Source organism: Clytia hemisphaerica, unplaced genomic scaffold (assembly GCF_902728285.1).
Source record: "Clytia hemisphaerica strain Z4C2 unplaced genomic scaffold, Clytia hemisphaerica genome assembly, whole genome shotgun sequence".
Classification (NCBI taxonomy): domain Eukaryota; kingdom Metazoa; phylum Cnidaria; class Hydrozoa; order Leptothecata; family Clytiidae; genus Clytia; species Clytia hemisphaerica.
Window position 1 is genome coordinate 566,717 of NW_027104115.1, and position 27,771 is coordinate 594,487.

Genomic DNA, 27,771 nt, shown 5'->3' on the forward strand with positions numbered 1-27,771 from the left:
TGTGTTTTTTTTTTAATTCTGAAAAATAAGAAATGAAAAACGTTAGATCATGGTGAAAAGTATTCGTTCAGCACAGCTAAGTTCAAAAAATAAACCGAATAATAAAAGGTGAATCTTTTACTACCATATGGCCTCGACATCTAATTTGCTTAAAATTGATTTTATTTTTTTGGGGAAATGAAAAACATCAGCATCAGCAATGTTTGCTTAACCCCGTTAAAAAAAAGCTGCCCTGACCGAAAAATTGGGATCGACGAAAAGTAGGTACAATTTCCGCAGACCAAATTCGTAAAAATCTATTCTCAAATGCAAGAAAAAGTTCAAGATAAAAATATTTGTTTTCAAAAAAATACTACGGTACAATGCATAAAAATATTACCACTTATAAACATTTTAACTTTACAAATCTCCAAGTTACAACAAATCGAAATAAAAAAAAGCAATTCGAAGCCCTTTCAAAATGCCACTAATTGGGTACTTACTTGAATAATTCAAATATTAATTCTGAATGTCAGGAAGTAGATTGATGGAAGTAGATTCAATCAGCCTATTTTATAAATTAGGTCACGTAAAACCTCTGCCTCGTATTGAAACGATTGCCAAGGTGATTCAAGTCCCTTGAGACATCCAGTCATTTTCTTAATCAAGCTTCTGAAGAAGAAGCTTGTTCAATTTTTATCCAAGCCAATACTGGAATGTCAAGGTATAATTTTGATAGACGAGCGAGGCATTAGCAAACAGTTTTCTTCTAATTATCAATTAGTAGTAAACATAAATAATAGAGAATAAAGAGCTTTCCATTTTTCTAGCCTACGAATGGAATAAAGCGCGTTCAAATCTTTCAGAAGTTGCTGAGTCGAAACTAAAATCAAGTTTCAAGGGTAAGGAGAAATTTAACAATCAATTCTAAAAAAAGTTCTAAACATAAACTGATAACATTTTTTTTGAATAAATATAAAATAGACTATGAACAAAAGATTTGATGGAGATATTATTTTATTTTCGAGTCAGAAAATTTAGTGGGGTTGGGAGAAGTAGCGTAATATTTTGAAGTGAGGATTGGTTTATTTGATTATTTTCAGTGAGAACAAAAATTGGAGGATAATATTTTCCACAGGGGACGATATTTTGTACAATTTTCCCAGTGGGAAGGGGTCCCAGTGGGTCTGTGAGAAGGGGATGTTTTTAACTTTGTAAGTAGTAACTAAATTTTAATATAAATATCATTTTTGATAGTACAAAAAAGGTTGAAAATTCCATTAAAAATCTTTTTTTAATTACTTTTTTCCTTCTTTAAAACCCTTCAAAAAATTGCAACACGCGCGAAAAAGCACTGGAAAGGGCTGGATTAAGAAAGGACCTCCAAGGTGTGTCATCATTTCTGCTTATCACCTTTAGCATTAGAGGGAGGATACAAGAAGCCGAGTGCTCCCTCGATCATCATTTTCCCCATCGCAACATTGACGAAAGTGAAAGAAATGGCACCAAGTCGCACCACCAACAAACTGCGACCAATCATGAAAATGTGATAAATGACGTATGTACCGAATATGAATCTCAAGGATAAGAAAAACACAAAGAAGAGTATGTCGTTGATGAGAGCAATGATTGACCCAGCAAATCTTTCACTGTGCTGGAAGAAGTACCGCAAGTTGCAAAACATATTTGTAAATTCACCATACCACACACATATAATAACTTCAGGTCCTGAGGTTCCTGCATAAGTGGTACCAAGGAAAATAATTGTTGCTAGCAAGTGGTGAGCTTTGATCATTACAGATTCTTTGATGATAAAACAAATGAGTGTGTCATATAAAAAGTAAGCTGCACTGATGGTCAGCACTGTCTTTTGAAGGGGTGACACAGGGCCTCCAAACCGGTTAAAATCCCACAATTGCTCGGTCACAATCAGATATTCACAAGAGCGCGCTGCAAACAACCCATGTAAGAAAGCAACTGCATACGAAGTTGATGTAGTGGCAAGGCTCCATTTCCATTGAATCAGTTTAAATATAAAAAACCAGAGCACAATTCCAATTCCTAGCAAAATGTAATCTATCATTTTTAGTGTTCTCCTGAAGAAACGAAACAAAAAATAAACAAAAAGCAAATGAACAATGTAAACGATTTTTAAACCAAAACCTTTAAACTGCCTATCATACCTTAATTCATCAAAATAATTCAAAAAATAGTCGAGATCAGTCCATAAAGAAATCCTACTTTGCTTACATGGTTCTTAAACAAAAAGTTAAAGGAGCCTTATCCGGAAAAATATTGAAAAACCATATTATTCTCAAAGATTTTCAAAATGTATGTAATATATTTCTTAGCTGCTACATAAAATCTGAAATAATGTATAATCTACACCTACAACTTTTAAATCAAATAAAGCATCGTCTTTCAAATTAGGGACAATAATTACAGTCTTTGGGAATTTTCGGGCCAAAGAGAAAATTAGATGGTAGAATAATTTTTTTTGTAAAGACTGATGCCAGGCAACAAAATATTTGATTGATCCATATTTCCTTAAAGAATCAAAATATCTACAACTAGACTAACACCAACAAAATATTCATTTTTCAGGCATGTATAAAGACCATCGTCATCCTATTATTTAATAAACAGTGGAAAACAGCACAAACCTTCATACTGCTAGTAGGAAAAAAGGTGGAGTCTCAGCCAACTAAACCAACACTACTGTGTAACGATAGAAAATATCATCATAAAGACATTAAACACCTTGAATGATACTCATCTTACAATTTCAAAATACCTAGATTTTTGGTTTTTATAATAAAATTCAGAATTCAAAATTCAATTAAAATGAAACAATATAGAAATATATAAAAATAAAAATAAAATGGGAACAAATATAATATCTACTCTAAAATCTCGGGCTTTTTATAATTAATACTATTTATTTACAAATACAACAAAAACTTTTCAAATCTTATCATTAAACCACACAAAGTTGTCAATTATCATCCCAATCTTTGCATATTTTTTGCATAGAAAACAAGTTTCAAAATGATGAGCAATTTAGCATTAAACCTGGAAAATTGATGTGACAAACTATGCAAATTCAAAGCATCAATAATTATTATTTATACCATGTAGCAAGTTTATATCTGTGTTTGTTTTGGATGTTTTTAAAATGGCCTATTGATGACATAATACAATGCAATGTTCTTAGGTGAGAGTTATAACCTGGTTTGGTACTGATTAATCCACTGTTAAATAAAAGTAATGTCATGGTTGTCAATAAAGTATACTTCATTTAATTAAATACATTTAACTCAATCAGGTCCAAAAAATTCTAAAAACATGAATAATAAATTACCAATCAAAAACAAGAAATAGAAGGAACAATTTCATAGAACATAAATCCATATGTAAATTCAATAACATTTTAAAAAGTTTACATCAATTTTCTTTGGATGAATCCAATAATTTTATAACTCCATGACAATCCAACAAAATAAAACAATAGTCCAAATGCTTTGATGAGGGTGTGAGTTTTAGGTGCAACCATAAATTGATAACATAGAACAGTAAAAAAGATCACCCTAATGATCAAAAACACAACAGCAAATACAAAATCATTCCAAAAAGCTAACCTGCTTCCTTGCATGGTGTAGTATTTCAAATAAAATCGATATTGGAGGAAAGGATTAGTGAGCTCTCCTCCCCATAGCGCCACACAAATCTCGGCACCACTTGATCCATACCAATGTGATAAAGGAAGCATTAACACTCCAACAGCATGGTGTGCCAACATCAGGGGATCTTCATCAGACTTAACAAAGAGCAGCCAAATTGTGTCAAAAATGAAATAAGAGCAAGCAAACATTAAAATCTTTTCTTCCATAACAGTGTTTGTGCCACCAATTCTGTGGAGCGGATTTCCATCTGTATATGCACTATATTCTATCATACGACATATGACCAGAGAATGCAATAGTGTTAATGCTCGATTACACCATTCTTCAGGTTTGCCAGATAAAACTCTTAGCATCAAATATAATGTGAACCATAGAAAGGATAAGACAGTGATCTCAAAAATCATAATTAGAAAATAACACACAATGTGCAGTAATTTTGAAATTTTTCGTCTGTAAACATAACAAATCAAAATTGGTCATCTCAGGTTGGAAGGTTGTAGTTGTGAAAGATAAAAAACTCAATGACTCTATTTTAAGAAAAGTCAATAACCCTTAAGAAATTTGGGATTTGCCTCTAGGGATTTGCCTCTACAAAATTTTAGAATAGATCAAAAGAACAGGGAAAGAATATGATTGAAAAGCACATTTCTTGAGTTAAATTCTGTTGTCCCAAAAGGACTTGGTAAAAGCACTCCTATAAAAAATCTGTTGGAAACACATGGACTTTTCTTCTTAAGCTAAAGTCCCAGTCGAACTTTACCAGAATTTCTAAGTTAGATAACTGTTCAATTTGGTTCGGTAATCGAACAGTTATCTTCAATTCCTTCAATAAATTGGTGGGTTGACATCGCTGACTGGGTAGATTTTGAGTTGTAGATGAAAAGATTTGACCTGCCAGTCAGGAGTTTTTGCCTAAAGTATTTTACAATTTTCCCATATTTCCTAATTAGGAAGGCTATAGTGAAGTTATATGCACTGGGGATAAGCTGAAGTTTTTATAAGATACTTCACTAATTGGTCATTTGAAGTGATAGAGATGACGAGTTCTTTAGAAAAAGAAACAAAAAACTCCAGCTTGTCCCAAGAAAATACAAACTAGCGACTAACCAAGATAATCTGTTTAATAAAAACCCAATATACATTTTGGAAAAAAGAAATACAGAAAGTAAAAAACAAAAGGAATGCACAAGACACAAAAGGAAGTGATAAGCTGAAAACCGAAGTCTGAGATCAGGTGCGGTACCAAGAGTAAGCATCTCCTGCCACTCTAGAGTAACCTGTCAGTTTAACAAGAAGAAAGAAATTAAAACATATGCACAAAGTCTGACCATACAGTTTAACAAGCTACATGCTGAATGGACCTACCTGAAGATTGATGTAATAAGACAATTGAAAAATGAGAACAATAGTATGAAAATGCAGAATAATACGAGAACAACTCGAGAAATTCATGGAATCCGGCGATTCTCGGCTGTTTTGGCGATTTTTAGAAATTTCCTGTACCAAAATCAGTTTCATTGAAAATTGAACCATGCTTAATCGTGGACATTCTTATAAATGATGTTTTTGTTTGAAAAAAAACAATGACATGAAAAAAAAAAATCCAATGAAAATCTGCAAAAACGGAAATTTCCGGCTTTTTTGGCCGGAAAAACATTTTCTCAAAAATCGAACGCAATCATGTTTTGAGTATTGCGAATACGCATCATTCTGCAAAAAATCAGAGAAAAATAAAGATGAAAATTCGAGAAAATGTCAAAAAACCGGTTTTTCTGGCATTTTCGGCCGGAAAAAAATGTTTTTTCGAAAATTGGGCCCGCCACATTTTAGGTGTTGTCGTTTTGCATCAGTGTGCAAAATTTCATAAAAAAATATAAAGTACAGCTTGAGAAATTCAAGAAATACTGTCTTTCCGGCGAAAATAGGTTGTTCTAGCAATTTTTGAATAGTTCCGGGTTCAAAAATCAATTTCATTGAAAATTGGAACATACTTGATGGTGGGCATTGCTATTAATAATGTTTTTGAATGAAAAAACAACCAATTATAAGGAAAAAGTCCAATAAAAATCCAGAAAAACGGCGATTTCCGGCATATTTCCGGCATTTTTGGCCGGAAAATTTTTTTCTCAAAAATCGGACTCGGCCATGTTTTGAGCATCGTTAATACGCATCTTTGAGCAAAAATTCAGAAAAAAACTAATAATAAAATCTCGAGAAAATGCCAAAAAACAAGTTTTTTCCGGCATATTTCCGCCATTTTTGGCCGGAAAATTTTTTTTTCTCCAAAATCAGGCTCCGTCACATTTTGGGCATTGCCATTTTGCATCATTGTGCCAAAAATCAGAAAAAACTAATGAGCCAATCCTGAGAAAAGCTGGTAACAGACGGACGAACGAACGGACAGACGGACATCGGTTAATTTATAGGACCTCCGAGGTAGGTCCAAAAAGTACAGCAGAAAAGGAAAGGTTGAAAAGTCAGCCTAAAACCTGATTTGGCGTCCCGTGGAAAAACTTTTCAATTAGGAAAGTGAAACTATTTTCATAAATTTTGCAAAAAATACAAAAAGTCGCATGTTCCCAACACAGTCACACTTCAATTCTCCTTGGTTAGTTACAAAAAGCTGTACCTATTTTTTTTCTTTTCTCTTTACAGAATCAACATAAGCAATTGACACTGTAAATTCCACACATTTCCTCATCTGAAACTTTTAAATTATCTGACATTAAGACTTTCTTGAAGCCATTCTGAAATTAACCTTTTTTGTCAAAAAGAATTCCCCACACTATGGAACTGCCATGTCATTTGCATTTTTATTTAGCCATATATTTGCGCTAAAAAATAGCCATTATACTTGGGCTAAAAATACTTAAAGCCATTTTTTTCTCACATGCTCAAGCGAAAACTGAAGTTAATTGATATTCTTCAAAGAGAGAACGTCAGAAAAGAAACCCATTGACCAAAAGATGTATTTTGTAGTTAAGAATCGATCCTGTGAACATGAAAAAATTTCTGCAATGCGTTTTTTTGGAACGCTGAAATAAAATCGTAAACCTAGAATATCGAGGTTCCACCTTACACTGCAACAGCATTATTTGATAATAGCTACCTCCTGAAGAGAAATTTTCAAGTTGTATTTTAAGCGGCGGCTTGAGATATGGCTTTAAAAAAATGTTTTGATAAAACCCTTTCTACATGATGCGGAAACAAAATTATTTTAAAATGTGTCCAGGGTTTTAACGCTTTGAAATTGCCTACTAGGAAAGTTATTCATTCTGGGTGGTATATCTCAATGCTTTGCCCATTAGAGTTCATATTTTTTGCACATAGACAGTATAGCCCTAACTCTTCATATAAAATTTACGGGAAGCACATATTTGAACTTTGTACCCAATGGTGCTTGCAAGCACTTAAGTTCAGGGGGAGGTCTAGCAGTTGATCCAGAACATCATCCGTAGTAACTGATTTTTGATGATTTTTAGGACCATGAAAATATAATGAAATGAAAGAAATCAGTATCATCAAGAAAGTATCATCATGAAAATATAAAATCTAGAGAAAATGACTAAATCTAGTATGTACAGGTAAGAATATAAATCAAAATGATAAAACTCAGTATAATAACAAAAATTATTGTATGCCTAAAAAAAGATTCAAATATCTCTTTTTTAGAATCAAATAGCAGTCTAGGTATTAACCCTTTAAGTGCCGATGTCGTATATATACGACATGGGCTATATAGGAGGGCGAAGCCCTCCTGTAATGCCCAGTTTGAGTTAGAAATCGTTATTTTTGGTCGAACTCGTAGGAATTAGATTGTCCTTTATGGTCAAGCAAAAAAAAATTCAAAAGTGAGTCTTTCCAGCGAAATTTTAAGCAAAAAAGTCAAAAAAATGCAAAAAATTGACAAAAATTCACTTTTTTGAGATTCTGACCGTTTTTTGACTATTTTTGGTCAACGAGTGATCCAAGAACCTCCAAATTTGGCCCTGTTTTACTTTATTCTGTCTTCTAGTGAATTGATTTGAAATTTTACCACTGGGCACCTTTTCATCAGTTCAGTCAGGTCCGCGCAGCGGGCCTGACTGCTTTAATTCCCTAACCTACCCCCCCCTTGGCCGCCGCCCACCACGCCCTTCCTAAATCGGGCGGCGCCGAAGGCGCCCAAAAGAAAGAAGAGACTCTAAGCTATCCAACGAGCTATATACGAGCTTCTAATTCCTTCTAGATCAGGAGATATAAGCCCTTAAAGTTTGAACTAGCGATTTTTTAAAAAAAACTTAGAAAAAAGGACCCTGGCACTCAAAGGGTTAATAACTACCTTTATTGTTTATAGAGCTTCTTGAGCTTTAAAGACCATTATATGGTCGTAACTCGGGAATGTCTTTCTTAACTTGGTAAAACAAGATACCGGCAAAGTACAAAAGAGTAGAATGTATGCATATGAATCCAAAATTGAATGTGAATCAATGTAAACAAAGTTTATTTTTTTTGGTCTTCAAAATAGATTTACCTCACTTAGAGTGTTTTCACTGTTTGTTCAGTGTGGTAAAGTTATTTGGAAAACATGAAAAAAGTTTGTATATGCGCACATTCAACTTTTTCAGTTGTGATAGCCTACGTAATAACTTGCGCTCCAGTAGTTTGGTGAAATAGCTCAAATTCTAGCTTTCCAAGTTAGGAGGGACCTTCCCGAAGGCATTTAACGGTGGTTAGACTAGGCACGCAGACAGTCAGACAGAAACACCATAAAGTGAAAGTATATAGCTTTAAACTCAGAAAGTCTAGCTTCCTGAAGGCACGTCTCTTCGTTGTCTGTGCTGCAATCGTCTTAATGGATTCAATCTTTTCAGCTTGGAGAAAAGATTGCATCATTAAAAAGTACTATGCACTTTAAAAAAAATTAGGCGCATTTCAACTTCTAGGATTGGTTTCTATTTCGCCCTATTTAAGATGGCGCAGAACTGTTTATTAGGCAAAGTAGCAATAGAGAATCAATCAATCAATCAATCAATAATTAAATCAATCAATAATCAAATCAATTAATTATTCCTGATTATTTTTTATGTTTCAATCTTTAAAGCATTACAAGGGGGGGGTTTTCAGGGGTCTTAAATACCGTCATACCGACAAGATTTTGGGTCAAATACCGTAATACCGTCGGTGAAGGAAGCCTAATACCGATACCGATATTATATTTATGTTTTTTTTCTCGAAAATAATGAGTTTTTAGTTATCAAATCTATTGTGTAGTAACAAATGAGAAATTGTACAAACAAGTTTTGTACTTTATGAGGCCCCCCAGTCAACCCTCAATTCAGGTATTCACGGCACAAATTTTTGCCAATTCACGTATTCACGCGCGAAAAAAACATTTTTGCTTTTACATCTTTGGTTAAACGATTGTGACCTTATTGGGCTAAATTTAACCTTTTTATGGTCTCTTTTAAACAGATTGACCTATTCTTATGGGATGGGCTGGAGTTTTTACAAGAGACTTCACTAATTAGTTATTTGAAGTAATAGAGATGACGCGTTCTTTAGAAAAAGTAACAAAATTGTTTTATTACAGGTTAACGACCAACCAAATCAAACGAGAGCTTGTAAAAATTCCAGCTTGTCCCATTCTTATACCAAACATTTTCGCCAATAAAGTTTTTTGCTAGTTTTGTGACCTTGTTCTCGATATCGTCCACTTTTTAAGGCCTCTTTTACAGCTATTTGAGCTTCCATAAAGCAATATTTTAGGTCTGCCGCGCCAAAGTTACTTGCTTGTTACGGGAGGCAAATGCAAAAATAAGCCTTTTCCCCAATAATTTCTTCTTCGCAGACCCATAAGATGTCTTTTATATTGAGAATTAATTCAAAATCGAGGTTTGGGCCGATCATGGTCTGAGAAGCCGTAGACTTCAACACAGGCTTCATAGAGGTGGTGCTGTGGTGGAACTAGAGGACGCAAATTCTAAAGTTTAACCCCCCCCTATCGGAGGAAAGAAAAAAAATATAAAAAAGAACGCGAGCGAAGCGAGCGCGAAAATTTTTCGAGAATTTTCGCTCTCCTTTGTTATTGCCTTAATACGCTATTGTTAGCCAAGTATGCCTTGTTTGGTCATACAATTTTTGATTTTATTTAACACTGACCATTTGTTGGCAAAAATATGGTACGGCGAGCGACGTACCTGCCGTACCCGGTTCGGCGTTCCAAGAATTTCGCCCAAGAAAAAATTTAAAATTTAGAATGCCTAGATTGCCTGAAAACGCATCATGTGCATCATGATGTGAATTATTTTTTAATCGTTCGATGCTGCACAAGATTCACCGGGGTGTTTTGAAACCACAATCGATTTGTAAGTGCTCTAAAGTAGGTTCGAAGGGTAGAGTTTTAACGCTAGACTTAAGACTTACGACCTTAGGATCTGAGGATCCAAAAGTTTAAAAATGGTCCAGTAGGGCTTGAAATATAGCCTAGAAACCAATAAATCCCTCCCAGATCGAAATAATCGATGAAATCAAGTTGGGGGCCTGAAATTGACATTCTCGCTCGAACTTCAATTTTCGAAAAATGGTAAATTAGCCAAAAGTGCAAATATATTATGGCACGGATTGTGGATGCAGTATTTGCATCACAAAAGTTGTCATTAAAAAAATGCGCCCGCAGAAAAATAACAAAAATTGTTTAGTTATCGTAAAGTTTTGCTTATTTTGAATAACCTCACCATGACAATAACTCAATAGGACATCGTAGATTGTGCGAGCGAAGCGAGCAAGAAAATTTTACTGGTTAAAATAGCGGAAGAGACTTATCTTTTTTGAAAATTTTTCTGCATGAAACTCATGAAGAAACTAAAAGGTAAACAGTTTTATACCGAAATACCGTTTTTTATTGATAAAAATATCGAAATACCGACAAAAAAACAGGCAATTTACCGATACCGGTAGAAAATGAAATACCGTAATCCCGTCGTTTTTTTCTCGTAATGCCGATTTACCGGGGGTAAAAAGGCCCAATACCGTCATACCGTAAAAGTGAAAACCCCCCCCTTACAAGCTTTATAAGTGCATGACATGACGCCTTTCATTGGGGGCATTTAGTGAAAGCTATGACTAGTTTATATTTATATATATGTACAGGCGGCCAGGGTTCGATTCCCACTTACGGCGTTTCACTTGACAAGTGAATGAACCTTCGCCCGGGTCAACCCATGCCATGTGAAGGGAATTGGGTAGTCAGTTCAAGGTGCTGACGGGACGCTCATTAGTAAGCGTCTATAGTTGCGAGAATAGGCCTCTAAAGCCTCCTGCAACTCAACCAAATAGAAATAGAAATTTCATATAAATAGACCGTTTCATAACTCAGGTAAGTTATAGCTTGGCATGTCTCAAAAACATGAAAATTAGCATAATTTTAAACACCACAAATTAATGAAAAAAGACAAAATTGTTGTGATTACATATAGATTAAAAAATTATATTTCGGATATATTCATGATAAGCGTTAAAAATGGTTATTAATTACAAATTGATGTGAGTTTTTATTTACATAATATTTTCTTAGGATAAAATATATTAAATCATTAAAACACAATTATTTATTTTTAGATTATAAAACATATAACTGAGTTACATTTAATTGTAAGGTTTCTTTAACTTATCGAGTTATTTCTACTGTCAATAAATTTGAAAAGTAAAACGGGACTAGCTGGAGTTTTTACAAGCTCTCGTTTGATTTGGTTGGTCGTTAACCTGTAATAAAACAATTTTGTTAATTTTTCTAAAGAACGCGTCATCTCTATTACTTCAAATAACCAATTAGTAAAGTCTCTTGTAAAAACTCCAGCCCATCCCGGGAAATTAAACAGTCATAACCCCCTCAAAAACTACATACAAAACAATAAATCACCTTATAAATGAAATAATAAAAAAAACCGTGGCCAGGCAGCTCAGTTGGTAGATTATTCACCTTACAATCTAAGGGAAATTGGTTCGATGCCCGATCACCACCAAATCAGTGAATGAGTTACTTAGATTGGGTAATCTGATATAGATTGTAAGTTACTGTGAGTTGTGAGCTGTGGAGTAGATTTGGCGCTCCGCCACCTCAACATTCGATCTCCCAGGTCGGTCTAGCGCAAATAAAAAAGGGGATAGACTCCCCCACTCCCGACTCGATGAATATACTTACTTACTAACTTATACACAGTGAACGCGAAACACACTTTCTGAAATAAAAAAATCAAGGGGCTTAGACAACCTGCACTCATCATTCGTGAAGGGTGAAGAAAATTAAATGACCCCGTGTTAAATTGAAAATTTTACGAAAAAGATGTAAAAGTAATAAAAAAGAATTACAGTAAAAAATAAAATGAAAAAATAAATAAAAAAGAGTTTTTCAAATAGAACTTTTCAAAGTTCTTCGAATATCAGACAGAGCTTTTCACAAAGTTCTTTAAATTTTAAATTTTAGATGTTCATTTAGGCCTTTCGGAAAACAATTGAAATTATATACCCTATAAAGTATTTCATATTTTACTGGAAATATTTAAAAATTTGAAAAAAATTAAAAATTCCTCATTTGATATCACATAGCAACGCCACTCCCCGCAAAATCCAGTGATCCGGTGATTGTACTGTCCGTAAATCAACTTCCGTAACAAAAGTCAAATCCGTTCGGACAGGCTTCTTATAAATCGGACATGGATATCGACTTTGTTCTTTGGAGGGCGGATTATTTGCGGCATAAATATGAATCACGGGCATGGGCGTGAAAAGAACTTTCGAGGGCGGTTCAACAAGTTTGTTGCCACGTCGATCCCAACCAGCGCCTTCAAGGAATAAACCATAAACGTAAACGCCCTCGGTTGGGGCGGAGGTGATGTCATCTTTGTAATGTTTAAGAACGTCGTTCTGCAAAATAACGCTATCCAAAGCCCAACCTCTGTGTGCGCGAGTAACTTCCTGTTTATAAATGAGATTCGAAAAATATATCTAGGATGTTTTTGGAACTAGTATTCATTGACTGCAGATAGATCAGGTTTCCAAACACAAACAATTCATGATATTCATGACGTTCTTTGTCATTAAGTGGCAAATTTATACTAGACAAAAGTTGTATAAAATTTGCTACTACTGGCAAAAACCGGGGTCTTTCCGTAGAGAATATCACGTCATGAATATGCTGGTTGAAAAGGTTAAATACCTTAAGGGGATAAATTTTGGCGGGGATTAAATTTGGCGGAATTGGCCAAATTGAATCCTCGCCAAAATTTCCAAATTCGGCAATTCGCCAAGTTAAATCCCCGCCAAATTTAACAAAAAGAGAATTATGTGAAAAATCACAACTTTTTAGTATATTTTTGAGTAATTTTCACCCATTTCAGTGTGACAAAATTTCCAATTCGCCAAATTAAATTCCCGCCAAATTTGACGAAATTGACCTATCGCCAAATTAAATTCCCGCCCAAAATCGTATTTTGGCCAATCACCAAATTAAATCCGCGCCAAAATTTATCCACTTAAGGTATTTGTCTGGATAATACCGTAAGTTGGTTTAAAAAAACTATATTTCTCTGCTCAGCGATCAGAAGGAATAAATATTTTGTTCATCAGTGATTCCGACATTTCTATTATTCCTATCTCCCTTCTTCTCATGAAGAAGGTTGTCGGAATTAGAAGAGGGTGTCGTCATTAGACCAACTTACGGCATAGTACATGCAGCTCATATGGGATGACCGATTTACATTAAGGGATCACCTCTACAGATTCTAAGTGGCTTTCATAGTTGCGGTAATTACGTAACCTCGTACTCTTGTGTGCTTAATTGTAGGGGGTGAAATAAGCAGGGGGCTGGGTACTCCAGATAAAAATCAACAAAATGGGGGGACACAATTAAGTGCTATTGACCTGATTTTGCTACAAATCCCTAGGAAATTGAAGGTAGCATAAAGGTCATAAAAATGGGGGGGGGGTCATTATAAAGTGATACGGGGGTGATTATTTTCCAAAAATTGCAAAATAACCCCCCTTCCCTCCTCTCCAATAAAGCATACAAGAGTACATGAAAAATCTCCGTAAAAGTACAAAAAGGGTACCTACCTGTCTCATAGCAGTCAAGAAACCTTGTGGGTTGAAAAACCCAGTCATCCAGAAAGAATGTGGACGTCCTTCGTTTATCCATGTGGCAAATTGAGTATTACGCTCTAGAAGCTCGGTAAACCAGAAACCCAGGGTCGATGATTCCCAAGATATCTAAACAAAGAGATAATAGAAAGTTTATTGGAGAAGTAGACAAGAATTTCTAGAGTGTTTCAAAAAGCTATTTTATTTTAGTTTCAAACCAACAAACAGTTATTGCTCACAAGACTAAAAAATTCCACGATAAAGAGCTATCGAGCAACCAAATAGAAAAGAGGTATATTCTAGCTTAGCTGTTCCTCAGGAAATTTCTATACAAAAAAGACCGCAAAGTGGGAGACAACCTGAAGGCTCATCTCTTTCAATTGCTATCTACCCAAAGTGAAAGAAGAGCGTCACTCTTTTTCCACTTGTCCCTGTTCGTCTCTTTAATTACTGAGCTTCAATCAGAGAGACATTTAGATATGAATCGACGGGAGGGGGGATTGAATACATGACTTTGAGACCGTATCTGAAAGCTCTACCTTTGAACCACCGTTCGCTATATGAAATATTATATACAGTTTACGCTCTCTAATTCGAGGTTCTAATATTCGATACACTCCAACTATTCAATAATATTAAAAGTGACCGCAAATACGAAACTCTCATAAACGACGCTCTACTATTTGATATGCTCCCTTATTTAATGAAAACCCAATTCTCCTTGAAAATCGAATTTAATAGCATGCCGTAGTGAGACTAAAAATAGACATCAAATTTACTGTTATTCCGAGTTTTAATCCCATCATCCTTTACATTAATTGCTTTTCCAAGTCAATTACGCTTATTGACAATACAAAAGTAATAACTTGCACGCATTACGAATCAAGATGAAAAGGATTGTGGGATTGAATTTCGATCAAATGTTAAAAGTAATAATTATGACGTTTGCATAGCGGTGTGCTATTGGAGAGAGTCTACTGTATCAAACTTTTCATATACTCACTCTTTGCCAATGACTTGGGATCCTCGCATCATATATACAATCTAACGAATCTCTCAATGTCTCGTTCATGATAATCGTCCCATCGATCGCTAGCTTCAAATCCATCAATGTCGTGCGCACGGACGCTATAACGCGCTGCATACGATCTATTTCTTGTCGAAGGAAAATATTGATAGGTTGATATTGACCCATTTTTTGTAGTTTAGAACGCACCTGGTAATAAAATAATACATAAGGATAACTATATGATCGTGGACAGGCTATTCCAGAAATCGCCTCTACCCCCTATGTTGAGGAGGTGTGACGCCCAGGGTGATCTGACAAAAGAGAAAAAAAGGGGTCCTAATTTTTTTTAGATCCACAGGGGGGGAGGGTGGTACCTTTTACAGAAAAGACCTCCTCAACATGGGGGTAAAATCTTTTTTGGAATAGTCTATTGAGTTTAAAGCTCTAAGAGGAATCTCCAACCTCCAACCTTTCTCACACAAGAAAAAGTGAAGCCTTGAAAGTGATTTTTTTAAGAATGACGGATTGAATTGAGCTCGTTCTTTATTTTTGAGCGGTATATTCTTTGAAATCTAGCGATAGCTTTTACTTTTAATCTGCCGTCTGCATGAAAATCACCCGGGTCACGCGTTTTAGTTGGGAAATAAGTGGCTTCGTATCCATCCAAGAGTTATAAGCGAGTTTATGTATGTGTGTTTTTCAGCGACGGAGACGGTAAGGTTCTAATTTGAGTAAATCCTGACCAACTGAGGACGACGGTAAATCAGCACTTTTACCGTCCTCGATTTTGCGGGGCGGAATTGCGGGTTTTTCCAAATCGCTTCAGTCACTTTACCGTCCTCAAAAGTACAAATACATAAACTCGGTATAACCTCTAGCCGTTTGGGTTCTTTAACTCAATGAACCTAATTGGAGGTAGGATCAAAACCTCACACCATATAGATAAAATACAAACCTCATGTTTCAAATAGTTCGGCGGTAATTTTTCTAACATATCATCCGCCAAACGTTGGACAACCGCTTCTCGCGTCTCTCCGCCTGTTGTCGCGCTATCTTTCGGCTGGATACTCAAAATGGTTGCCAGGCAACTTTTAGCGACACTGCTCTGATATCTGCAAAATATGAAAATAAAGATAATTTGTACTTAATACATATATTTTTAAATTTCGATTGCAAGGAAGGTGATGTAATGGACTAGTTATGATGTCGGTCCTTGGAAGTTAGGTTCATTCAATGGGGGTACATGTTTTTTTATAGGCAAGTGACTTCCCCTTGGCCAGGCTCATGTATGCTTAAGCTTTCAAAGCATCCAGGCATAGCATATGCTTATTATATGCTTATGAATTATAATGCTTATAATTCACCCGAGCCAATTTTTCTAAAAATCTCAGAAATTTTGAAAATATTCGATACAAAAAGCGTTCAGATTTTGGGAGCAGTGAATGTGGCTAGTCGTAAAGGTCTTTTTTACTTGATTAATTCCAAAACTGTTTGAGCAGAAAAAATTATCGACTTTGAAAATATTTCAGACTGGCTTATATGGCTTATGTTATGCTTAGGAAATCTGCAAATCCGAGCCTTCATTAATGCTTATAAAACAAGTAATACTTTAATGGACCTACCTATTTATAAAACGAATAATTAGAATTTAATGGAAGTAATGTATAATTTTAAATTTCGATTTATATATCTATTGGAACGGAGAAAGCAATTAAGAAACACCTTTTCGGCAGTACTAATGTGCATCTATGTGCAAAAAATCGCAAAAAACTAATGATAAAATCTCGAGAAAATCTCAAAAAACCGCTTCTTTCGGGACATTTCCGGTTCTACCGGCCGGAAATTTTTTTTTTTCGAAAATCGGGCTCCGTCACATTCGAGGGTTTATAGTAATGCACCTTTGTGCAAAAAATCAGAAAAATTGAATGAGCCAATCTCGAGAAAAGTTGGTAACTAACGAACGAACGAACTAACTAACTAACGAACACAGGTTAATTTATAGGACCTCCACCCCACCGGGGTAGGTCCAAAAAACATGTATAAAGGGTATTAACTCATTAAATGTCGTCACTCCGCAACTTCTAATTTTCAAAATGTATATTTGGATTTCAAGACACATCCCTAAGAAAAAATGCCAATCTCGAGTTTGTTTTTTATTCGGGCTGGGTAAAAAAATCGCGGCGCTCCTAGGCCCAGAAATGGAGGTATCAGACCGAACAAATAGAGTGTGATGAAAATTCATAATTCAAGCACTTTATCACAAGAATCATTGTAAATGTAAATGAAGCACTTACGTTATATCTGCATTGGGGTGCAAGCCAAAGACTTCAGGATTATCAACCGTGGGCAAACTTTCGATATAATCCAAGTAGTGGTCACATTTATTACACTTTGGGATTGTGTAACCATGGTAAAATTTGAAGGTCGGCAAAAACATTGACTCACTGAACCAGACCTATAGATTAACCAGAAGTTTGACAATCAGTGATTTAAAGGGAGAATCAAATGTCCAAAGATGAAATATTAGAGTTGCAAGCTTTTGAATTTTGGCGTAGAAACATGTAAAAGCCCATTTTCAAAGATTTTAAATGGACTTTGGAAAAGAAATTAGACAAAATTATTTGGAAGTTAGACGAAAGTCTATCTGATTATCCCTTTACGGTATTTCGAATGACGTTGATTTAATCTATCACGCATTGGAATAAAATTTTAATCAAAACCATTGACTAGTCAAATAAATTGAAAATGGGAGCCTAGACTGGAATACTTGATGTATACCGAGTTCATCGTTCATTACTAAGCTCATTTGACGCCAATCAATACTTCGATTATCAGCCGGATTGAGAGAGAATGATATATGAGCAAAGGCAGAGAGTCTATCAACATATTTCCCTTAACACCCTGCCTGGAAGAGCTTGGGATTCGAACACAGTCCATTGCGGTGAAAGTCTGTGATCGAAACCTTCACACTACCAATCGGCAGAATGTTAGTGAGATATAGTGATAGCCTTATCCAGATGGCGAGTGAATGTTTACTGGGTTTATCGTTCTATATCTGGAATACTTGAATTGATCAAAGAAGGACACAGTATAATGTACCTTTGTGAAGGTGTTCAGAAGTCTCTTATCGTAATCGTCCGTAACTCGTCCGCCGTATTGAACCTGGCCGATCATGTATCGCACGGTTGTCCAGGAAACGCCTCGCTTGATGTCCATATCATCCAAATGGTTTTGTATAAATTGTACGGAAGACGAGAAATCTGATTGGTTGAATTCGTATGGGATATTCCAACCCAGACTCCCAAATTTGCGTCTCTCTTGGACAGTTGTGTGAAGGAAGGCGACTGCGTATAACATGGGTTTCCATTGGTGGAGGTTGGTAATGTCTAGTTGGTCTTGCGTGATTCCTAAAAATGGTTGAGAAAAATATCATTATTGACAGTGGTATAGAAGTGATATGCATCTCCTCCTCAAAGACTGAATCTCGATGGAGATTAATTTTTTTTAATGGCTGAGGATTTGAATTCCGTTGTTTTCAAGTTAGAAAAATCAGTGGGGATGGGAAAAATAGCACAATATTTTGTAGCGAGCCCAGCTGGCACACAACGCTGTATCAACGTTTATCTAACGTTCAAAAGGTCTATATAACGTTAAGTGAACGTTAAAACAACGTTGTGTGCCAGCTGGGAGGATTTGTTTTATTTGATTATTTTCAGTGGGAATAAAAATTGGAGTATAATCTTCCATTGGAAACGATATTTTGGCTATCAAAAAAAGGAGTTCAAAAAGATAAAAAAATCTTGTATTTACCTGTGTATGTTCGTTTCAGTCCAGGTTTCAAGCCTTGTGGTGGCTCATTGGTAAATTTGATGGACATTTGAAGCAACGTGATCGGGAAGTGTGGATGAACTTCCGTTGTTATCCACAAGCGAAAGGAGTTGTCAACGTTTTCAGATGTGGTGATAAGGTTCATTAATTCATCCATAAATGGAAGACCCAAATGACAGTTCTGGAGTAACACCCAACCACCCTGAAAAAATTAGCTCTAGTTTAGACGGCCCATTTTTTACCCTGCCTATTCTAATTGTGAATTAATGTGGGCATAAAGTGTGCTGTCTAAAGTCAATGCATTGCCCTCTTTTGACGTCAATGCAATGTCTTCTTTCAAACTTTTCCAGCTTTTTCAAGCAAAGATTTTAACTGCCAACTTTATGCCCTCTTTCTGCCTACTCTAACAATTAGAATAGGCAGGGCAGAAAGTCGGCCGTCTAAACTAGAGCTTAGAATATTGTTGCACGCATTTATCTAGTTTAATCTTTATACTTGGAAAATACAAGTGATACTTTTATGGACCTACCTGGTTATGCATTTAACACAATAATTAATATCTTACGAAGTGAAACTTTTCTGATTACCACTCTGCAAATGACAGCATTGAGCGCACTTTTGTACAATAGTTTAATCTTTATATGAAACCCATTGAAGTAATACTGAGACCAGTGCTTTAGTTTAAGAAATCAGGAGCTTTAAAAAGGAATATTAGTCCTGTAGAATTTGGAGTCAACCTAGAAAAAATTCGAATAGAAGGGATCTATACACCGTTGGAAAGATAATTTTATCAGCTTTCGAATGTGAGGTAGAGTCAATTTTTACACCTTGGGCAAAATAAGTTATTGACAAAAGAGTGACAGGTGGTTAATACCGAAAATGAGTTTTTAACTTTAAGTTATTAACTTGCTCTTCTCGGACACGATGAGGTTAGAACTCAGCCCAATTAAAGTCTATTCGCTTTAAGTGTGCACTCTTTCTTGCAATCATGTAGAAACCAGTCTCAAGAAAATAACTCTTGCAATTAAGCTGGCATGGTTTTCACATGGTATCAAAAAAGAGTCACAATGGAGATTTGCCCAGAACGTTCATTTAAAGTCCATATGCATTATAATATAACATTAAATCAACGTTGTGTGTAAACCGAGAGGACTGGTGAGGAGTTATTATGGCTTTTGGATTTGAATCGAGCCAGAAAAACAACAACAAAAAGACATACAGTTTGCATAGATTGGTTGATCAAACGTCTTGCGTGTATTTCTTGACCTTGTCCCATTGATACTGCTCGACATTCTGGTAAAAAGAAAAAGTAAGCAATTCATTCATTTTACGGTTAACCAGATGTATAGTAAATTTGCCGCGGGTTATTTCTTGTTAAGATAATTTGGGATAGGCCATAACGGTAGAGCTTACGTCAAATATGCACATTTGATCTGGGCCTGTTAAACGTATAATAGAGCGGAGCCTCCTTAACTCGAAAACGCACAGGGGATTAAAATTTGCTCGAGTTATGGAAAGTTCAAGTTATAGAGATTTCTTTATAAGGATTTGTTAACTGAAGGAACCAGCAAACCTGTTCGAGTTAAGGAGTCATTCGTGTTGCAGAGGTACGAGTTATGGAGGCGAATCATTAGCTTTTGAAAGGATTTTTCCTCATTGTAAAAAACTCTCAAAATTGCAACCTTATTGAAATCACAAATCAAATCACATAATAGATCTTACCTAGCTTCATTCGTTTAGCCAACTGCTCGATACTGACGGTAGGATCAGAACCCATTGAAAGGAAACAGATCAAAGGTGTCTTGGTGTCACTCTCCGACCACGTTTCATGAAGATCGAGGATAACTCCTTCTGCATATTTCCGACCTAATGATTCTTCGATGTATTTTCTCGCTTGTGATAAAGTACGGTCTGGTGCCCAGGACCTGAAAACCATACCGCAGTATTTGTTTGTATCATTACATCAGAGCTTATGTACGTTCAAATGATCATTCTTTATATAAATTTTATTTCAAACAACACTTCGACCTCCCTATACAAACGTTCAGTTGAGATCATTGCTTTAACGTCAGAAAACATCAATGAAATGACCTCGACCTGATATGTGAGAGCATTGCCATTGGTATCCAGCACCTAGTCTATTTATTTGTATATCTTCGGGTACCTAATAAACCGGGGGTTTGGAATAAGCGGGGTTGGTGAAAAAATTCTCAAGACTTAATAAGCGGTGGTGTTGGAATAGGAAAGTCCTGGGTGAAAGATTTTTGAAAAGGAGGCTAATACAGCAGAATTAGGACAAATAAGAGGGAACTTTCAAAAACATTTTCCCAAAAATCAATAAGTGGGGGTGGAGGTGGAATAAGAATGTCCTGAGGTGGAATAAGAATGTCCTGAGGTGGAAAGTTTTCGAAAATTAATTAGGGGGACGCTTATTAGGTACCCTGTAGTAAGAAAGAGCGTTTATTTCTAAATTCTAATTACTTTACACTGAGCTTTCTCAACCTTTACAGGCAGACTTGTTAAATAGTTAAGTAAATAAGACATGTGTTTGGGGGTCGCCTACATCGAGACACCGACGTGATTAACCTGAATCGCCGTCAAAACCGACAGCGAAAGTCGTAAAAAGCCTTATTTTGTGACCCCTTGAAACCGAAATAACATCGTTTTTTTCTTTACACACCGACAGAAAAAAGGGTTAATACCGACACACCGTCACACCCGTACGCCCCTAATTAACATATCAATGCAATTTGACTTTGATTTTACCTTATGAGGAGAAGTTTTCTGAAAGTATCAAGAGAGATGTGATAACCATCAGGAATTTCCGCTTCTTCAGGCGTCTCCTTGTCAAACCAAACTTTCCACTGTTTCTCATTACGTCCGATCTGAAAAAGTGAGCAAAATTATAAAGATATTTATATAAGATATCAATGTTGTAAACACCATAGTCATTATAAAAACACTGGTCTGGCAATGTATTGTTTTAGCTTTTTGTTAAATTTTCTTTTGTTACAAACAAAAGACAAGTTGCGATTTACATATTTTTTGATCACGTTACCAAAATCTCCTCTTGGGATTGGTCTATTTTCCAATCACATGATCAAAAAATTTGCAAAATAAATTGATTTTGGTACGTAAACTCCATCTTTCAACAATAAAAAGGGACAAAAGCCTTCCAGACCAGTGTTTTTATAATAAATATGTAAACACACTACGCCGAGTAGCTCAGTTGGTAGAACATTTGCCTTACAATCCAAGGGTTGTATGTTCGATCCCCGGTCTAGGTTTATATTGTAATCTGGTCCAGGTAATAAGAGCTGAGAGAAGGTGTGGCGCTCAACCTTATAGGTCTAGCGCAAATAGATAAATGGATAGATTTCCTCAATCACGGCTCCGCCGACAGCCACCAGGATGAAAACACTTACTTTAATCACACGCTTTGAGTCATTTTTATATTACTCTGAGTTTAAAGTCGCACGACGCCATCCGGCTAGTTACTCTATAGATAGTAAAGCCAAAATTTTATCACGAACGTTTCGGAAAATTATGTGTAGACTTTACAACAAGTATGAGAATCTAGCACAAATTCTTAAGCCAAGCAGGGGTTTTGCTTAGTTTTTGGTAGGCTGCCGAATGAAAAATTAACTCCTGGCGATTTCTAGATTCTAGGTCGGCTAATTCTTGGCAAGCGCAGTGTATTGATTAGCGTGAAAATATACTTGTGGCGGCGAACCGAACTTTTCGAATCGTAACTTTTTCATGCCTTGGACCGGCGAAATTCGCCGTACGCTGGGCCTAAGTAAGACCCTTGGCCAAGGGCACTTTTTCGTTGTAGAGGCAATACTACTAAATAATATGTACTAAAGAAACCATCGAAATATCTGACATAGGGTAATCAATATCAAAGAAGCACAACATTAAGCTTGGAAGTGTCCTGGTATCTGTGGAAAAATATCAAAAGCTTAACCCAATTTGGACCGGACGATTTTGATCAAACCATTTGAAAAAATATCCAAAGCTTACGCCAATTTGAACCGAGCGATTCATCCTCCTGGACATTCTCCACCTGACAAAAATTCTACCCTTGCACTTTTCAACTTAGTCTCCGGTCCGAACAAGGTAAAAGGTAAAAGTGTAATTCAGAAACATCCAGAAAGCAAACTCTGTCAGATGGTTTTTGGTTCCTACCTCATGGCGGTATAATCTAGGGTTTTTAGCGGGAAGCTAGGAACTTCGAGTGTTTGTATTTTTGTTCCGTTTAAAACCTTATACATGTAAAAAAACAGACAACAAAACATTGTTTTAACCCTATTAGTTTAAATGCCGAGCAAATAATCGTTTTGTGTATTATCACCTGGTTGAGAATGTCAGTGAATTGTGGAAGTTTGCTCAACTCCACCAAGTTCAACCAAGTCATATCAAGGATCCATTTGCAAGGTTTTGGTGGAACCTGCTTCAAATCCAATGATGCACCTCCTAAAATGAACGAATGAATGATTAATTTAAAAGTTGCATGGATGAATGAATGTATGGATAGGTGGATAGATGAATGAATGAATGTATGAATGAATGAATGAATGATTTAAGAATTGAACGAACGAACGAACGAACGAACGAACGAACGAACGAACGAACGAACGAACGAACGAACGAACGAACGAACGAACGAACGAACGACGAACGAACGAACGAACGAACGACGAACGAACGAACGAACGAACGAACGAACGAACGAACGAACGAACGAACAAACTAACGAACGAACGAACGATGCAAAACCGAGACCGGCGTTTTTTCATATAACGCGCTTTAATGCTAAACTACCTTTGATGAAAGTGGAAAATTCTCTATGTTTGATCAAATTGGATTGCATATCGATCTTCAGTGCCAGCAACAAGGTGAAAAGAAATTTGTCTTTCTCATACAAGCCACGGCATGAATATTTAAAGACGTCGTACGTCAGACAAGCAATTATGTTCGTGATACGTTTGGTCGTGATCGGTGATTGAGGGGACCTGGAAAGAAACAAATATTTCACATTACCAAGAGCACAGGTCATTTCACAGTCGAAATGATTCATGGGTAATCAGGACTGATTGCGCCCGCCCCGATAACGGTTTCCCGTTGGTTAGGCGCAAAAATCTTCAAACATTTTCAAAACTTTGGACCAATAGTAAGTCGTCATAAGCGCGCAGTACTCCTGATTACCTATTACGCTTTGGAACTGTGAAATGGCCTATTAAAGAGTCTTTATAGTCGCTTACATGTTATACAGTAATACAGGTGTGATATAGGTGTTATATGATAACGCATTAAATGTGTTAATGTTAGTAATTCAGTCTTTTATATTATGCCCTACCCTCTCTTGAATCTAATCGTCTACCATGCCAGACATTATGTAATTCAAGCGACCCACTCGGAAGTAGTGCCAAGAAACCCTTGCATTAACTAACGACGTGCCAACTTATTTAGAATGTCAATACACTATCAACTTTTAAAACGCGAGGAGAATGGGTTAAAGTTTACCAGGATGACGTCAAATGTGATACGTGGCAAGATGTTTTAAATAGCACCCGAGGGCCATTATTACAATGTCCATTAGCGCACAAAGTTTTGAATCTCACCTTTCGATAGCTTGATCGAATATCCCGAGAAATTGTTTGAGTGATGTTTGGTACATGCAATTAACGAAAGACATCTCGACAATCAAAAAGTATAAAATGCTTCCACGTGTTGCAACTTTGGGAAAATGAAATCAGAAATTAATGAAAATGAAATCAGAAATTAGCAAAAACCTTCAGATATTTTAATAAAGTAAGTAAGTCTGCGGCCGCAGTCGGATGCGACCCGAAGGCTCCTCTTTCCATAGCTATCTACCCGAAGGTAGAGGGGCCACTCTTTCTCCCTGGATTGCTCCACTTACCCTTGATCCTTTCTCTTAATTGCTGAGCATCAAGCAGAGAGGCATCAAGTACCATTTTGGGAATCTGTGGAATGAACCGGCCAGGGTTTGAACCCACAACCTTGCGAACCGTAGCCGGATGCTCTACCACTGCACTACGGTCGCTTTAAAGGACGTTAATAAAGGAAGATACATTTATAGAGGTTTTTCATGTTTGGTTAAGTTAAGCAGCTCCCACCATTATGAGATGGTGCATTATTTTTCCTCGGGAAGCTCTATCTAGTTTTTTTTGTATGATATCTGTATGTATAAACCTATCAACACCTTGGCGTATTACTCGCTTACCATTTCTGAATTCTTCTCTCGCGTTGTTGATCTTAAGTTCAGTATCAGCGGCAACTGCTAATTTCTGTGCCACCTCTTCGGCAGTCCTTTTCGTGATACTCAACACTTCGATTAAAGATTCGTCGTCCACAAGAGAGCCTATGGGAAAACAAAAACATCAGCATGATATCCAAATAGTTATAGCTTATAACCACCGATCTTTATATACCCTGAACCAAGTTAATTCACGATTCTGATCGGAGTTGGTAAAAAGACGTCACATTTCAAAAGTTTTGGCCTACTAATGGTAGGTCCATTTCTCGTTTCTCCTTGATATTAATTTAGATTATTAATACAAATAAATGTAAGAAAAGCAGAATGCATTTCAAATGTAAGTCCCCGTTGATAAGACCAAACATAGGGTTGAAAATCTTTTTTTGCCTGTGTGCCTGGAAAAAGCAGCGGAAACATCTCGGAAATGCTGCAAGAACACTTTCCCGGGAATGAAAAAGTGTAGCCATCCTAATTTGCAAAAAAGGGGAACAGTCAGAAAAGACACAATTAAAGGGCTTAATTTTGGAGTAATGTTTTTAAAGGAAAATTTTCACCAAAAACAAACCTTCGACACTGGTGAGGCGATACAACAAATTATCTTCCAGCTCCTTCATCTTACGTTTGTTGAAAGAAACGTCTTCAATCAGTTTCAATCGTTCTGCTTCTAACTCCTGATAGTAAACAAGTTGGTAAAACAATCACTAACTTAAAAAATGGTAGCCGATATGTAGACAAAATACTAAGTTGACTAAATACTGAGTTGACGCAAAAATTTCTGAAAATCTCGTCCTAACCCTAAACCAAGCAAATTAGTATTATCAGTGATTCGAAACCCGACTCGCTAACCACTGGGCTGAAGATTTCAGTAAAGTGAGAAAATTTACAACGTGACATACATAAAGTATGTAATGGGTAACCAGACCTCCATACGCTCTAACCACGCTCTAGGCTTGTGTTAACTCAGAATTTAGGTGCTTCTGATAAAATCCACTCACTTTTAAAAGGTTCACTGAAAACAATAGATTTCCATTACCATTACTCTTGAAACCCTTTGTCTAGAAAATCTCACATGCTGAGATAGGGGTGTATGTCACAGTTATTGTAAAGTGAAGTTCTCTCACACGTTTTTTCTCTGGATTGAGAGCAGTACTTTAAAATTAAGGCAGTCGATTAGTTTTTAATACAGTTGACCCTCTCACATTCGATCTTTAAGAGGCCAACAAATATTCCAGAGAGTAAACTTTCCAGCTGTGGGGACCAATAATACAGAAAGTTCGTATACTAAAGGTTTCGAATTAAAGAGGGAGTTATCTGTATTTTCAAACAAAAATTGATGACACTAAATTTGTTCTTACGCTTTTCTCAGTGAGGATGACACGCCCAAGTAATTGATCTTCTAAACCTTTCATTGTGACCGTGAAATCAATCATGGAGGTCCGTGCACTGATCTATAAAAATATTTCACAGGAATTGGCTTGAAGCAGTATTTAGTTTATCTCGACCGCGGTCGAAAGATGATGTATGATGATGATCTGTAGTATAGGCTGTATAATAGGCAGCACCAGGCTTTTAGGCCTTAGCTCTAGTTTAGACGGCTGACTTTCTGCGCTGGCTCTTCTAATTGTTAGGGTGGGAAAAATGTGGGCACAAAATAAGCTCTAGTTTAGACGACCCGCACATGTCACCCTGCCTATTTCAATTTCAAATTTAAGTTGCAGAGATTTGGCTGTCTAAAGTCAATGCATTGCCATCTGTTGACGTCAATGCAATGTCTTCTTTCAACCTTTTCCAAGCAAAGATTTTAACAACCAACTTTGTGCCCACTTCTCGCCTACTCAAACAATTAGAATAGGCAGGGCAGAAAGTCGACCGTCTAAACTAGAGTTTACTTCTCAAAGAGTGATAAGAGTTCTAGTTTTACGTTCAGAACGAATGAAGATATAGTAGCCTAGTTTGTAGTGACTGTTCATTGGTCAAGTAGAAGGACAATCATTCGCAGTATGTTCCTCTGAAGAATCCTGCATTGTAACACGCATGCGTAATTTGTCGTTCTTTAAACCATATGTAGTTAATTCCCGTGATAAACAAAGAGGAATGAAGACATTTGTCGTTCTTTATGAAATTTGTCGTTTTTTTTTGTCTATTTTTAGTAAATGCAGGATTCTTTAGATAACCCCCTTTCGCAATGGATATGTTGGGCCATCACTTATAATATTATACTTCACGTCACACTAGTTTTACTCAGGAACCTAAAAGTCCCGTGAGGCATGAGCTACTTGATAGCGGCAATAGGTTGAACCGATATTCTCTGATTGGCCAATCGAGGTTAACGTTTACAAACATTATCCCAGCTGGCACACAATGTTGTTTTAACGTTCATCTAATGTTCACAACGTCCATTAACGTTAGCGTTAGATGAACGTTGAAACAACGTTGAGTGCCGGCTGGGATCAATGTAGGTAGAACCTTTCAACACATGGAGTTTTTTTATTTACTATGGAAAATTTGAAAGGCGTATTGGTTATCATCCTTGGTGATTCCTAATTCTTCATGGGTAGGGCCCACCCCGAATGCATTCGGAGGGCTCAGATCATCTATTTATCTTAAAAATTAGACAAACCTCTGGAGTGTAAGAAGGGTTGGGCAATTTGGTTGTGATGTACATTGTGAAGCCATTCATCACGTCTACTTCTTTGTCACCGAGTTTCACCTGGAGTATAGAAAACGTAAGTAATGAGTTTATCGACCCAGTGATAGTTATATTGGACGTTTATCGTGGCTTGGATTACGAGATTTACGTTTGTTTGGCCTGGTTTGGCTACTATTTAAGACCCTACCTTCCAACTTTAGAGAATTTTCAGCCTAGATGCCCAGGA

General features: G+C 36.4%; 1 protein-coding gene across 1 annotated transcript in view; it reads right to left on the reverse strand.

Moving 5' to 3' along the window:
• Positions 1-11,126: 11,126 nt before the first annotated feature.
• LOC136813490 (dynein axonemal heavy chain 5-like) overlaps positions 11,127-27,771 on the reverse strand; it is a 66,698-nt gene continuing 50,053 nt past the window's right edge. The window contains exons 55-71 of the mRNA XM_067070004.1: positions 27,516-27,605; positions 26,251-26,343; positions 25,461-25,566; positions 24,863-25,000; positions 24,240-24,354; positions 23,440-23,630; positions 22,970-23,091; positions 21,382-21,500; positions 20,338-20,540; positions 19,835-19,908; positions 18,598-18,817; positions 17,887-18,194; positions 17,082-17,242; positions 15,743-15,899; positions 14,782-14,994; positions 13,755-13,907; positions 11,127-12,617 (exon numbers count right to left, since the gene is read on the reverse strand). Coding sequence (XP_066926105.1) covers positions 12,231-12,617; positions 13,755-13,907; positions 14,782-14,994; positions 15,743-15,899; positions 17,082-17,242; positions 17,887-18,194; positions 18,598-18,817; positions 19,835-19,908; positions 20,338-20,540; positions 21,382-21,500; positions 22,970-23,091; positions 23,440-23,630; positions 24,240-24,354; positions 24,863-25,000; positions 25,461-25,566; positions 26,251-26,343; positions 27,516-27,605 — 2,850 coding nt within the window. The 3' untranslated portion in view covers positions 11,127-12,230. The remainder of the gene's footprint in view (positions 12,618-13,754; positions 13,908-14,781; positions 14,995-15,742; positions 15,900-17,081; positions 17,243-17,886; positions 18,195-18,597; positions 18,818-19,834; positions 19,909-20,337; positions 20,541-21,381; positions 21,501-22,969; positions 23,092-23,439; positions 23,631-24,239; positions 24,355-24,862; positions 25,001-25,460; positions 25,567-26,250; positions 26,344-27,515; positions 27,606-27,771) is intronic.